This window comes from Sturnira hondurensis, unplaced genomic scaffold, assembly GCF_014824575.4.
Source record: "Sturnira hondurensis isolate 20B ecotype Veracruz unplaced genomic scaffold, ASM1482457v3 Scaffold0011512, whole genome shotgun sequence".
NCBI lineage: Eukaryota > Metazoa > Chordata > Mammalia > Chiroptera > Phyllostomidae > Sturnira > Sturnira hondurensis.
Genome location: NW_028084143.1, coordinates 227,349 through 242,409, shown reverse-complemented (window position 1 = coordinate 242,409; position 15,061 = coordinate 227,349). Strand labels below are relative to the sequence as shown.

The following is a 15,061-nucleotide window of genomic DNA, read 5'->3' as shown; positions in this document are numbered from 1 at the left end:
TTTTAGGTGAAATGTCCGAATTGCTGTCCACCTCGTGTGAGACACTCACGTACCCCACCAACCGCAGGTAAGCAGGCCTTTACTTCTGCTGCGCCCTGTACAAAAATCACCCCAAACTTTCTCTTACTCCAGACGTAATGTACTGTTGTAAATACCGCTTGGCAAGGAATATTAAAACTTACGAGATCATAAAATGTTTTCTGACCCACACTCCTTGCCAAGACCCCACAGATGACTAGAGAACAAATTCAGCTGGCGCCCCTTACTGCTACCTGGCGGAAATCGTTACCTGTCAGTTCCCAGTGGGGCTGTCTTGCTCCTCAGTGGCCAGCAGGGTGCGGTAGAGGGTAAGGTGTCCAGTGTTAGCTGGTGAAGGCTGAACGAACGAGATTTTAGAAAAGCTCGGTTAGCAGTCACTTAACCAGCCCGGCTCCTTGCTTTCATTCCTAATCCAGAGTGATGCCATTTGTTCAAATAACATTCATTTTGCTCTTTTCTGGGTCCCTTTGAACCAGGCATGGAGAACGCAGGACAAGTCACATGAAGAGCACAGGCAGATGGGACAGTTCCCCACCTAATAGGTGAGGTCACTATTGCCACCCAGGAGGAACCATGGGCCACTGCAGCCTCCAGGGAGACCCAACAGATCCTTGGGGGTGTTGGTGGAGACAGCCTCCGAGCTGGCTTGAAGGGGAAGGTCTCCGTGAGGCAGACGGCCTGCCAGAAGCAGAGTCTCCAAAGGCTTTCACGTGCAGTGCTGTGCACTGGACTACTTCATTTCTGTAACGAGATGCAGGTTAAGTAGTCTGCCTAAGGTCGTGGCTGAAAGACAGCAGAGCTGGTGTCTCCGTGCGGTTCATGTTCTGTGTCGAAGGCCCGAAGGAAAGTTACTGGTCGCAAAGCCCAAGCATGCCCAGTCTTCTTGTTCTCCTGAAAGGCTGTACTCTTAGTTCAGAGGTTTGTATCTGAGCCCATTCTGTTTGCAGGTGGTGGGGCTTACGTCAAAAGATGACAGGGGAGTCACACCTGAAGGACGGCTGACACCTACCTGCTAGATCAGCTTCCTGGGTGAAAATGCTGGGGAGTGTGTGGGCCGCAGGGCCACCTAGTATGGGCTGTGGAGAACGTGTCGACGGCCTGCCTTTTGCCTCTGTTCCAGCCAAATGTGGTGAGAGCCCATGGCCTCTCTCTTCACTTCTCTGGCCACCGGTCAGCTGAGGACAGGTCCCTACATCCCCAGTTTCCTGTCTGGTTCTCCTGACCCCCTGAGGGACTAGCACAAGCAAGGCGAGTGCCTACAGAATGCGGAGTGAAACCTTTACTAAATGCACGAACGAAGCAACATGAGGGAAATTAAAGCATGAGGCAATCGTAGGGCAGAGTTATAGCCCTAGAGGGGCAGTATCAACAGAATAATGACTTCGGCCAACCTCAGGCAGCAGGACCCCTTTCCCTGCTTCCCGCTTTATCTCCGAGACAAAGAGCTTTAGTGAAAGTAAGTGATAGGTGGGAACAGGGCCCCAGGAACTCGGAAACCACTGTTACTGGGACAGTTGATTCTGGCGGGAGGGGCACTTGTGTTAGACACAGACATGGGTGACCCTGGCTGGGTGGCTCAGCTGGTTGGAGCATTGTCCTGTGCACCAAAAAGTTGCTGGTTTGATCCACAGTCCGGGGGCGGGTATGGGAGGCAAATGATGGATGTTTCTTTCTTTCTGTCTCTTTAAAATCAAAACACATCCTCTGGTGAGGATGAAAGAAATAGACACGGTTAAAGCCACAGTCACCACGGAGCCTGAGAAAATGTCCCAATTCCCTTGCGGGGAGCAGCTCTGTTCCGGAACATTGCGGGAGAGCACCTTACCCTTCAGTCCCTTCCTTTCTCCTCCTGTCAGGATGATAAGATGTCAGAGTGGGGCTTGGGGAGGAGGAGTGAAAGAGATTATTAAGATGGTTTTTAGACTGTCATCAGGGATAGAGACGAGGAAGCTCCAACGAGATTCCCAAGTGCAGCCCCGTGGTATGATAGGTGCAGGGATCTGAGGTCAAAGGGCACGCTGCTGATGGAGCCCACCATAAGCAAAGGTGCCTCAGCAATCAGATGACGAGGTCGGGGGGTGAGGAGGCTGCTTCCCACCCGGCTCAGCTCTAAGTTACTGTTTCTCACCAGCACAGGGCTGCCAGCAACCCCCATGGGGCACTGGACCTCCGTGGGCTGGTCCCCATTGGCCTTTCTGGCAGAAATACCAGGGAAGACAAGTTCCTCTCAATGCGCCTGTAGTCATCTGCCCCACACGACTTCTCTCAAGGACTTTCTATCAGACACACCCTAATGACTGTCATTGACCATGAACCTGTACAGGCTTGGTGCACAGACCACAGCATCTCCACGGCTGAGACCTCAGTTGGAGGAGACCCAGCAGGAGCCCTGGAAGCTGACCCGGCAGCCCCTGCTGCTGATGGAAGAACGGAAGCACGCCCCGCAGGGCGGGGGGCACCCCAGTGGGCCTGCTTGTGCAGTTACGTCCTTTAAATGGGTCGATGGGACTTATATACCCTCTTTGTTCCAAAAACTATTTAAGGCTGCTTTGTAAAAATTCACACAATGCAGCAAGTTGCAGTCTTTTTTAAAAGTGGGTTTAGAAATCAGCACAAAGGGAACACAAGGGCAGGACAGGTAAGATGAAGCTGTGTGCGAAATCGGCCCAAGAAGCACCTACTGGGAGAGGGACAAGTCCTGTTGGCTTGCAGAATATGAACAGGGTTTTCTGACCTTGAAGTCAAATGAAGGCCAGAGATAGGTGGTGAATGCCAAGTTCTAGAGCAGGTGTTGGCCTTGGCATTTCCCTGCCCACCGTGTCCCAGCAAGGTGATTCCTGGAAAACATGGGAAGAGTCAGAACAGCATTCTTTACAGGTTGCAAGAAAATGTGAAGGGTTACACGGAATCTGCTCCCAGCTGATGTAGACCTCTGTCACTCCCACCCAGTCACAGCGTGTGCTCCAACAGCCCCAAGGGCAGGTGGCTGTGTTGCAAGGGACTTTTCAGAGAGCTCTTTGTACTGCCCTGGAGTCTGCTCACAGGCACGTCCTACTCAACTTGGGAGGATGTGTGTTTGGGTGTGTGTCGACAGGCTACTGTTAGCCAGGTGACTTTGGGGTAGATTGAGAAATGTACCCCCCCTGCCCATGCCAAGATACCTGGGACAAGGATATAATCTCTGGAATTTGTAAATGTTACCTTATTTTGAAAAAAAGACCTTTGCACATGTGGTTATGTTAGGAATCTCAAGATCACCAGATTATCCTGGGTTATCCTGCTGGGCCCTAAATGCCACCACAGATGTCCACGAGGTGGTACTGGGAAGATGGACGAGAGACCGATGTGGCTCCGAGCCAAGGAACAGCAGCTGCCACGGAAAGCTGGAAGGGGCGGGGGACGGATTCCACCTGCGCCCCTGAAGGGTGTGTGGCTCTGCCGACACCTTGACTTTGACCCAGGGAAAGTGACTGGACTTCTGCCCTCCATAACTGGGAGAGAATAAATTTGTTGTTTTAAACCACCAAGCTTGTGGTCATTTATTATAGCATCTACGGGAAACTAGTACAGATTTCTGGGTGCTTTTGTGTCCTTCCCCTTAGCTCTGTATCTGTGCCATGACAGGACCTCATCGATCAACCTGCTGGCAGAATACACCGGCCCTTTCGGCATCTAGTCCTCGGGATACATGGCCTGATGGCGCCTGGGGTTGACGTTAGTCCACAGGAATCTTCTAGGATTTAATGAGTTAGTAACGATAATGCCCTTAAACCAGGGCCTGGCACAGAGTTACAGTATATATAAATATTTGTTAAATAGGAATAAATGAATCAAATCCTGTTTGGGGTACGGTACTGAGGGTCTTGCTTTTGTGACGCTTTTCGTCAGGGGGCTCATCAGGATCCAAAGACCACGTTAAATTCAGTCTTGGGTTAAGAACATTTCCCGTTAGACAGTGTCCCCGGTTTGGTAACAAAAGGACATGGTTGGATCTCGTGTTAAATATCAGAAAGACACAACGCAACCCCGAAGGGTTGCAGCTTCCCACTGAGGGGAGATTGGAACCCACTGCCCATGTTCTTCTGAAGCTCAATCCATTGGAGACAAAGGACTAACATTTGAACCTGGTTTTAGTCCATTAAGTTCCCTTTTAATTAAAGCTCTCTTGTTCTTTATTCCTAACTGTGTCTGAAGAACAGTAAGTTATCCCCTTAACACAGGAAAACAGGCCCCAGGCCCGCCCTCCCCCGTGAGACCAGGAGCAGAGGCCAGGGTTCTGCCCCAATTCTGTCTCTCGATGCTCCTGTGGCCTTGAGCAAACCCCTTGATTCAAAGCTTCAGGTTCTTCTCTTCAGACTGACTTAAAAATACTTTTTAAAAAATTTTAGTCATTTCTGGTCTTATTTTAAATATCTAAAAGTATTCTTTTTTTGGCTCATATATACACCAGGATGTTTTCCTCCAAGTTTAGCTCAAAGGGCTTCAGAGGCTCTGATGGAAACTCTTTGACAAAAGGCCACTTGTCCCTCCCTCTGCCTTGTTACTGTCCATGGCCACGTGGTGCTCTCAGAGGCTGGGTCCCTCTGGTTCTGGGCTCCACTGCCAGCACGGGCTGTCAGCAAGGCCCCTGTGTGACCGACTGATGGCTGGACGGCATGTGCCTTTCAGGAGAAGTGGGGACGTCAAAAAGGGATTTAATTACTGTACCTTCAAGTGGATTTTCATATAAACACATTTTCTTGTCGTTGTTAGACCACATCTCGGTTTGGGGGCAGAGGGGTGGCTCGGAAGACAGACATCATTCTAAGTGTTAGCATCGCTGCTAACCTACCTTATAACTCCCAGGGTAACGGAGCAGTTTTGCAGTCTCAGAAACATAGACTCGTTTGAAAAGGGCAAAACTTAAGAACTCTAAAATGTAGGTGGTGGCTACGTGTTTTCCCTGTACAACCCTTTCAACATTTGTACATGACCTGCTTCACCCGTGTTGAGCGCGCAGGGTGTCTCCCAGCACAGAAGAGGAGCTGCGTGGGGGGCGGGCAGGTGGGCAGTGGGCGAAGGGGCCACTTTCTCCACGACTGCCTGGCCACCGGACAGCCCCGCTGCCTTCTCCCTGCTCTCACCCTTGCTGCTCTGGCTCCCAGGAGCGAGGGGATAGAGAACATGCTAAATGGAGACGAAGATCAGAGCCGGGCCAGACGAGCTCACCACTGCTCCCGGGCACCTCGCTGCACCCAGAAGTATCTAACACTCGATTTTAAAAATAGGGAACAAATACCTTTATGGTGATTGGGAAAGACTGGCAAGGAGTGTGCATTTATACATGGGCAAAGTTTCTCTTCACTGGTCTGAGTTGAAGGTCAAAGGTTTGAAAGTTATGATCTGTGTAGTACATTTTATGTCATTTTGTCGACTCCTTGTTTTCTAATTGGCTTTTCCTTTCAGTCGAATGCCCTTGAACCAGCTACCTGCTTGCACCGTATCAGGCACGGGCCCCATCTGGCAGTCAACACCCCATGCCGGTCTGGGGGGGTCATCCCACCTGGTCGTGCGGCTTTCACTTTGTCCTCGCGATAAATGACTGCTCACGAGGCCCTTCATAATCTGACTTTTACACGAATTCCCAGTATCTTTCTTTTCAAGGACTCCCGCTGCCCACACCTCCCGGTCGTGGTATCACCTCTCAGTTCCCTGCACACACGTGACACACACTGCCCTCGGACTCTGCGCACTACCAGGGACACGGGGAGGTTCCTTTCCTTCCCCCTCCTTCTTGGAAGACCTTCTCAGCTCCCAAGACTGGAGCAGGTGTTCCCACTCTGTATTTCCCCAGGACCCTACCCTTATCACACTGGGCTGCAATTAGCTGCTCATATTTCTAATTACATGTCTTATTCACCACTGTATTCAGTGTCTGACGCCCATATAGTAGGTGCTCAGTAGTTTCTGTCTAATGTATAAGTAAATAATGAGTAAAGGAACTAATGAGTGAAACGGGGCGAGAGAAAAGGGGGAAGGTAATATTGATTTACGTAAAAACAGCTTCATTGAGATTAATTCACCTTTGTAAAGTATACAACTGAGTTATTTTTAGTTAGTTATTTCTGGATCAGCCAATTTGAAAGGTAACACAGTTACAGGGGAAGACACTGAACTGAAAAATTGTTTTAAAGTTAGTTTATTCTGACTTTATTCAAAGTTCTATTGTTATAAGAATACAAAATATTATTTTAAATGTTATTTAAAGTAACTTAACATTTAAATGAAAAGATATAAAAATGCCAGAGGTATGAAGCACATTTTTAAAAAGTTTCTAGAGAGTGAGGATGGGGTAGGGAAAGAGAGAGAGAAATATCAATTTGAATTGTTCCACTTATTCATGCCTTCACTGGGTGAGTCTCCTACGTGCCCTGATTGGGGGTCGAACCTGCAACCTCGGCGTATCCAGACGATGCTCTAACCAGCTGAGCTACCCAGCCAGGGCTGAAACACAGATTTTTACTGTGAACCATGAATGCATGTTCCTCTCTTCATTTAAATGCTCACCTGAAGTGATCTGTAACGTACAAATCCTCACCTGTTGCGGACAACACCCCTTGTGTTTGTGTGAGGGTGTGTGTCTGGAAGGACCTGTACGTGGTTAGGCTGTTTCCTATACACAGGGGTGAGGGCTGTAGGTTGGAGTTTCAGGTGCCATTAGCATCACCTTCTTTTTCAGGAAGTACATCCAAAATTTCACTTGACAGGAATGAGGAGGCTGGTTGTAACTGCCTCCTCTCCTTCAGATGCATCTGGTCACGCCACAGACAGTGAAGAACACACTGTGGGTGATGACAGGGGTCTGTGGAACGGCCCAGTCTGCTGAAACCAGCCGCCACATCCTCACTAAGCCGGGCCCTGCACAATGGGGACACAGGGTGACTTCAGCCACGGTTTCTCTCGGCACCAGACCTGGGGGAGTCAGGGGGCGTCAGGCACAAACACAGATGCGAACACTGTCTGACACAACGGGGCTGACGTAGTGGAGGACAATGGCTTCTGAGTGGCTATTACAGACGGTGACCTTGTGTTCCTGACCAGAAATCACGATAGGGGCAAAGCGTCTGCCCCTGGACAGTCTCAGAAGATCCAGGACTGCCACTGCTGAGGAGGGTGGCCCTGGGTGTGTGGCAACAAAGAGGTTTGGGGAAAGTCTTCCTTCCACGGAGGCGCCAAGACGACAGACTGTGTCTGGGTGGGCGGAGAAGAGGCCACGCCAGGCCCTGGGGAGTGCGCGGCATGTACCTGAGAGGAGGGGACCCTGGTGGAGGACAAGGGCAGGGTCGGGTCTGCGGAGAAGAGCTCGGGACCAGATTAAGGAGGGCCACACAAAAGCTCGGATGGAACTACGGTTCCTCGGGAAGAGAGGAAAAGCTCTTGTGTTGGCCCCAGAAATGGCGAGAAGCGTGGGGGGACAGCAGAGGGGTGCTCTGCGGAGACGGAAGTGGTACCAGGCAGGGCTGAGGCCCAGTGAGGAGGTCGTCATGAACTTTTAAGCAGGAGATGACGAGTGATGAGCTGGCATCTGAGTGACAGAGGACCAGGGACGCTGCCAGAGAAAGTGTGTTGGGAAAGGGTTCTCTGCATGGAGGGAGACTGCACGGAGGTGAGGACGGCCTGGGGCCTTGTCCGCGAGGACCATGTGACAGGCGAGGAAGCGGGTGAAGAGCTGCCTGAGCCTGCCCTCACAGGAGCCCTACACCCCGACTCACCGCCGCGACCCAGGAGTCTGCCTGGGCCCGCAGGGAGGAGGGCGCGCACAGGATTGCACCGGGCCCCAGAGAGGACGCTGAGTGCGGCTCTGAGACCGGAGGGAGGGCGGGGCAGGGAAGACACCCCGTCAGAGAAGTTCTGATGGGAAGAAGGGAGCTCGGGGAGTTGGTAACAGCCTCCGTTCTCAGCAAAGTGACGGCAGGCCCACGAAGAAGGCGTGTGGGGGAGATTTCAGGCCATTCGCTGGGAGGTCTGCTAGACGTGACCACAAGGCGGAGGTCCGGCAGAGGGTCTCTGCCTACGCAGGCATGGCCCGAGCAAGTGACGGTCACCGTGATTTACAGAGAAAGCAGAGGAGAGACTCACCAAGCAGCTCTAACAAGTCATGAGTCTGACAGAAGGGCAAGAGGCCGGTGGACTTCAAGGGGCTCAGCAGCTGCCTCTAGGTTGCAGTGTGGATAAGAGGGAGGCATAGAAGTCAAAAGTAGAAGCTAGGGTCACAGGACTAGACGCCAAATGGCAGCACACAGCAGGGACGCCGGCAGGGAGGGAGCAGACGGCTGGGAAGGGCAGAACAGTGGGACAGACTCCGGAGTCTGAGACCCCGGGGCAGTGAGTTGGGTGGAGGTGTTAGGGGGGTCGTGAGGATGGGCTCCAGGTGCAGGAAAGACACAGATGCGGGTGTCACCTGGAGGCCAGGGGATGCTGGTGGAAGGGCCCTAGTTGTCTACAATGACATCAGTCTCACTCGAGAAGGTACCTGTCTGAACACATGCACACTGGGGTGCCCTGGCCCCTCTTCAGAAGTCCTGCGCCTTGTAGATGGCGCAGTCACTCCCAAGGTCCCACTCCATCCTCCTGAAGAAGTAGACCACGGTGCTCTCCATCAGCAAGCCGCATAGGATGGCGCAGAGGGAGAGCTTTCGGGTGCTGTTCAGCGTCACTGGAGGAGGAAAGGCAGCTGGTAAGTTCCTCAGAGCCTAAGCCTGAGACACTGACATTGTTAAGTGATACGCAAATTAGGTGGTAAGCTAAAGCTGCTTTTAGAAAATCTTTATGTGTCCTTATCAATCTGTGCTGCAACCTCCTCCCACCTTCCCAACTGCATGCCTTTGGAGAGAACCAAAGCGTCTGCATGTAACACAGACACTCCTGGAACCAAGGTGGGTTCCCATCACTAGGAAAGGGAAGATAAAATAGAGACTCCAAGGCTCTAAAGAGAACAGCAGAGAAAACCGGTACTCCCAGTTTCACAGCTAACTAGACGCCGGCACTACAACAGATAGTATCAGCTAAGGGCTCATTCAAAGTAGCGCTTCTCACAAGGTGTGGGAAAACACAGACACACAGGGGCCTCCCTCCCCTGGTGTAGTGGCACTCGCCCTGGCTGGGCGACACCAACCGTGTGAATCTGGACGGATCGCAGATGAAGTGGAGGTGACAATGGCTGTCCTGCTAATTCCACAGGACAGAGACGATGCACAGGAAAACATTTGAAAACGACGTAGCAGCATGTGGTTAAATTGAGCAAATATGAGGCGTGCTCTGTACGAAGCACAGAATTGTTAGGCATTGTCCTTGTTCTATGGAGAATGCACGTGGTTAACAGGTTATACCAAAACTGTGCTCTAGAAGGAAGGCCACAAGCTTTCACGTGTGTGGAGAGCGAGAGGACAGAATACAGCGCGACGTACCTCTGATCGCCTGGAAGTTCGATGTGAGGACGAAGACTTTAATGAACCTCAGGCACAGCAGTGTGTACTCATGCTCCCAGATGACGGCTGGGATCAGCAAGAGCTTTCCGTAGCTCGATAACAGTAAGGCTTTCAGCAGCAGGACAAAGTTGGGCTTTTTTTGGGTGGTGATGGATCGTTCTATCCACAGGAAAGTAAAAATGCCAACTAAAAAGGCCGCTTGTTCTAAGAAGGAAATGGGAAATAAAAATAAGAATGTCCCTATCCAAACAAATCCCCATCAAAACAAATAAACCACAACCCACGATGCGATGTGTCAGCTGACTTCACTAAGAAACACTTTATCAAGGTCAAATCTTTTCCCTTCCTCCTCTTTTTTTTTTTTTTTTGCCTTTTTGGGTCAAATCCTTCTAGTATAATTTCAGGAATATATTTCAACTATTCTTTCATGAAATACTTCACCATCCACTGAAGAAAAGGTAACTCTGCCCGGACGGTAATCATCAATTTTCTGAAGTTCCTTCTGGAAGTAGGATTCTGTTGGCCCACCCTACAGAAGTGCTGGATCCCCACAGGAAGAATACACAGAGGAGTGGAGGGTTTTACATCCGAAAGATGGGCCCCTCCTCGGAATTACGAAGGGAGACATCTTCCTTGTTCATTCTTCCCTTGTGTATCGAGTGCCTGGTACCCACAAGGTTTTGAGTGCTCTGTCGCCTCCACTAAAAGCTTCCCTTCGTGATTTTAACCACTTTGACTGCAATTCCTTATCCTTCCAGGAAGTATTCACACCAGAGGTCATAAAGCAGTGTACCTTCAGAAACTTTAAGAAGCTTTGCTTTAAAGCTTAAAATTATATTAGGTTCCGGATCTTGGCTAATACGATATGTTTAAGGGTATTTTTAGTACTGCTGGGTACATTTGGGAATTCTCAGCATATAGATGAGTTTTAAAACCTTGGGGCTGGACGAAAGGACCAGGGAGTAACAGCAGACAGAGAAAAAAAAGAGGCCGTGTGGTCCAGAAAGATGACATTGGGCTGGACGACGTTTCCTAAGAATTTTAGAAGCAGCAAGGCATGGAAACCAGTAAGTAATAAAACAGTCACAGGAATTAACACAACACACAATTCTGACCCGAGTCACAAACTCAAATTCTGAAGCACAGCAATTCCTAACGTACGACTCTTCCTTACGTTGCATTAGTACATGACGTTGGGTAATGCCTGCCAATTACCAATCTGTTTTAACAACGATGGGGCCCAGGTCATTTTCAAATTGGAAAGTTATACTTAAATTTAAGGATTTTATCAACAATATTATGTCTCAAAGTATTTTATGAAACTCTTTAAACTGATACTATCTATCTGATGGATAATGACTATTTCCATACCACAGGTGTGGAAACAAATAAAAAAGTAAGAAGGCAGACAATTTGAACAAACTCACTTAGTAGGTTAGTGGTAGAACTGAAAATTAAGTCTCGAGTCATATACTAACTAGCTCCCTTTACCACGCGCCTTAGTTGTAACCACAAGAACAAGTATCAGTTAACTAAGAACAGAAAGCAGGGCTTGATCCTACCTAGAGAAGCAATTGCAAACATTCTGTAGAAATCCCACTCCTTAGCGTATCTGATAAAGTCATCAGGATCAGTGTTCTGGCTTGAATCTTGAAGCTGCCACCACCTCAGATATGCTTCACAAAGCAAACAAAATATGCAGAGTTTTCCATGCATCTGGTAGTTAAAAAGACAGTGCCATTCAATTAGATAAAGAATTCACTGTACTGAATTGTATTCTGAAGACACAGGATGTACAGTATTTGTGGTTTTGAAGAATATCCTATCTAGCCCTGGCTGGTGTGGCTAAGTGGTTGAGTGCTCACCTGCAAATCAAAGGGTCACCAGTTCGATTCCCAGTCAGGGCACATGCGTGGGTTGTGGGCCAGATACCCAGTAGGGGTTGCATGAGAGACAACCACACACTGATGTTTCTCTCCCTCTCTTTCTCCCTCCCTTCACCTCTCTAAAAAATAAATACAATCTTGAAAAGAAAACAAAAATGTCCTACCTAGTAGTTTTTCAAATTCTGAAATGCCCATTTAAGTGTGTACTTGTATTCAGTCTGTAAGCCAGTGGTTCTTCATTAGCAATGTCTTCATCAGAATCACATGTGGAGATTTTTTTCAAATACTAATGTCTGGGTCCCAGTCCTGACTCAGAGTCTTTGGAAGTACATTCTAGACATGCATACTTTGAAACAGTTCTGGAGGGAGGGGGGATTTCAGTGGGCACCCCTAGTTAAGAATTACAGCTTTAAATAGAAGTTCACCCTTCATTAAATTTTCTGCACTTGTCTTATAGACAGAATCAAGAATGGAATTTATGTGACTTGTGGGTTGGTAGAAGTAGCGAAAGAGAAAAGATTTAATCTGAAGATTCTATGATACTGTATAAGAAACTGTTAGTTTGAACACGGATTTTTAAAAAATGCCCCTAGGCTGGATGAGTCTAAATTAATATATTGGAAGACAGCAAGTAAAAGGTGCAAATCAGCTGGAAATTCTAAAGGGTGTAAAATTTTAGCAAAACAGAAACTACTAGGCAACAAAAATTATTATTTTTTTTCCCTGTCTGTTTCTCTCTGGGTTGAACTTTATCACGACAAAGTGGAACCAGTGCATGCAAGCCCACACAGCCCGGGACAGGGGCTCCGGCTGGCACACTGGCTCTCTCGGCTGCACTGTGGAACCACCTGGGAGCTGGGCTGAATATGCATGCCTGGGCCCCATCCCCAAAGACTCTGATTTCATTGGTTTGGGTTGAGGCTCTGACTTGGAAGGATTAACCACAGCCCCCTCCCTCCCTTCCAGTCATTCCGATGTGTAGTGAAGTTCAAGAATCAATGCTCTAGTAGTTTAAAAAGTGCCCAGATTACTTAACTTGGGGAGGGCCACAGGCATGAGTAAGTTTCACTGTTACTGTCCATGTTAGGGTTGCCCAGACTTAGGGTGGCCAGATTTAGCAAGTAAAAAAAAGAATACTCAATTGTGAGCTTCAGATAAACAACCAATTTTTTATATGCATGTTCCATGCAATATTTGGGACATATACTAAAAATTACTTATTTATCTGATTTTCAAATTTAATTGGGTGTCCTGTATTTTATCTGGCAGTCCAACCCAAACTTTTAAAGATTTCATAATTCAATACACTAAATATATATTTTGATAAATCCAACTTTATAAATTAGGACTTCTCTGATTAAGTTCAATGTTGCTACTCACCTCATGCATTCCTCCAAGAGTAGAGTATAAAATGCAGTAAGTTATATTTAAAAAAATTATTCTTTTAATGTTTGATTATTTCTTACAGGTGTAATTTAACTTTATTGTTAAAAATAATTGGTGTCTATTTCAAAAGGTAACCTATGAGAAGGCAATTCAGATTATGGTTCGTCAGTTTGTCAAAGACCACATTCTTAAATAGTCACTAAACACAGTGTATTTTTTTAAAAAAAATCAATGCTTATTTCTAGAAATTTCTACATATTGTCAAATAAAAACCCACCCTCATTAGGATTTCTTTTTTAGTAAAATGTTTTTTAATTCTGTCCAAAATGATTATTATTCTCTTAAAATGCAAACGTATCATTCGAAAAGTAAAATTAGAAAAGAACAAAATTATCCACAACTTACGTTGATTTTAGTGTTGAAAAGAACGTGCCTGTAGGCCTGCGCTTTACATAAAACAGCATTAATCAAAATTATAACAGGATCATACTCGATGTATTTGTCCACAGGTTTCTGGCAGGATTTCTGAAACAATGCAAAATAACATTAGAACAAGCAAACTCATACATTCTGAAATGTTAAAGGATTTCAACACAGCAGTCTCTTTTGGACTCATGTAGTATTTTATTTAACCTTCTATTCAGATACAAACTGTTCATCTATTCAAGACTTGGTTTCAGAATGTAATCTTCTAGACTAGAAGTATTAATCTTTTCATCTCATATTAAGCTAAAAAGATACTGGATTACAGACAGATTTTAGCAGAAAAGTATCCCAGAAAAATTGTACTTGCATTGATAAATTGTTATTTGTTGGCCAGAAGCCCTCCAGCTTTGTGGTTCTTGAAATATGATTTGGAGAAAAGGGTTCAGAAAAGTAACCCTGCGCCCAGAGCTTCTGAGAGCTACAAGTGGGTAAAGAATGTGGCACAGTGCCAACAACACTGGGATGGCAGACAGCAGGAGAAGCCTGTTTTCCTCCGATGACACTGAGAATACCTCTCTGCTACAGGAGACACACTGGAGAATACTGGGCTCCATGCACAGAGTTGGACTGTGCCACCTGGTCCTAGGTTATCCAATCAAGGTTTCCTGAGCTCTCAGCAACTCCTATCAAACGTGTGTACTGTGGATACATTTAACCAAGGCTGACATTTTTCCAAGCCAGGGAAACCACTTGTGAGAGGAACAAGTTGAGGGTGCATGCACCTGAGTGATTATACCAATAAACAGGAACACATTCACACTTCATCTACTCCCTTCTATATAACTACAAGGCTGTTTTCACCCTAATCACCAGAAGATCAGAAACAGGACAAGAATATAGTGACCACCTATTATGGGACAGGTTCTTTGCTAATGCCTCCAATTTTGTGACTTTTTAAACATAAGGTTACTCTCCATAAATACACTACGAATACCTTGAGAGCAGAATTTTTACTTATTTTGGGGTTTTGTATTCCACTGTCTACACTGCGCTTTGGACACAACACTGTACATTCAATAACCACAATGGACGAACCCTGAAAAAAACAGTACTTTATGAGAATTTAGTATGGATTAGGCGTGTAAGAATGGTAACATTTGTCCACCAAAGGGAGGGTATCTAAAAATAAAGTAGCTTTGGTGTGAACCCAAATATCAACCTAAACCAATGTTTCAATTTCTCTGCACAACACCCACATCCATCCCCGCCCACGGATCCGTTCACCGGGTTAATTAGGCCTCACCAGCAAACACGACCGACGAGAGAAAGGCAGTGTACGGTAGTGAGTTCTCTATCACTACAGGTGTTCGTGCGAAGGTCTGACAGACCTTGGACACGTCTGCCAAGCATCCATTTGAAGACTGGACTAGAAGACCCTGAAACTCGATTATTTATCATCCTAAAAAGCTGGGATAAACTGGTCCCCAAATGTCGCCGCGCCATTTTCTTTCCAAGGACACCCCACATCTGACAACTCACGCAGATGGTTATCTTCAGCACGCCGTGGTTATAGTCTCGGTACAACTCCTTAGCCTCTTGGTTGCATTCAATACACCTGTACGGACAGGTGGACGAGGAAGCGGCAGCAGGAGTCGCTAACACCTCTTCGGTGTTCCCCTTCCCCGCATTCACCGTCTGCACATTCCCCTTGCGGGGCCGTAGCCCACCCGGCCCACCAGTGTCCATTTTTACGCAACTGAGGCCCAGAACTTCCGATTCAGTGTGGGAGGAGACGTCAGACGCCAGACCGGAAAGTCTGCGCCGCACGGTGCTTGCTGGAATTCGTAGTCCCAAAAC

At 47.5% G+C, this 15,061-nt stretch overlaps 1 protein-coding gene across 5 annotated transcripts; it reads right to left on the bottom strand.

Moving 5' to 3' along the window:
* Positions 1-2,615: 2,615 nt before the first annotated feature.
* On the bottom strand, positions 2,616-15,002 carry ARV1 (ARV1 fatty acid homeostasis modulator). 5 transcript variants are annotated; one of them, XM_037060232.1, is made up of 6 exons: positions 14,744-15,002; positions 13,184-13,303; positions 11,069-11,222; positions 9,486-9,710; positions 8,552-8,734; positions 2,616-2,876 (listed from the first exon to the last, which is right to left on the bottom strand). In XM_037060232.1, the coding sequence occupies exons 1-5, from the start codon at positions 14,948-14,950 to the stop codon at positions 8,592-8,594; spliced, it is 849 nt and encodes a 282-aa protein (XP_036916127.1). In that variant the 5' UTR covers positions 14,951-15,002; the 3' UTR covers positions 2,616-2,876; positions 8,552-8,591. The 5 variants fall into 5 exon arrangements, with proteins under 5 accessions (XP_036916127.1, XP_036916123.1, XP_036916124.1 ...); XM_037060228.1 differs by lacking the exon at positions 2,616-2,876 and adding an exon at positions 6,380-8,233; XM_037060229.1 differs by lacking the exon at positions 2,616-2,876 and adding an exon at positions 6,388-7,269.
* Between the last annotated feature and the right edge of the window lie 59 nt (positions 15,003-15,061).

Coding starts and splice junctions, on each gene's coding strand:
- ARV1 (XM_037060232.1), bottom strand. CDS start 14,950: ATGGACACTGGTGGGCCGGGTGGGCTACGGCCCCGCAAGGGGAATGTG. Junction 13,304..14,743: donor TGCTGAAGATAACCATCTGC/GTGAGTTGTCAG, acceptor GCATTGTTTCAG/AAATCCTGCCAGAAACCTGT. Junction 9,711..11,068: donor GTTTGCAATTGCTTCTCTAG/GTAGGATCAAGC, acceptor TTTCCTTCTTAG/AACAAGCGGCCTTTTTAGTT.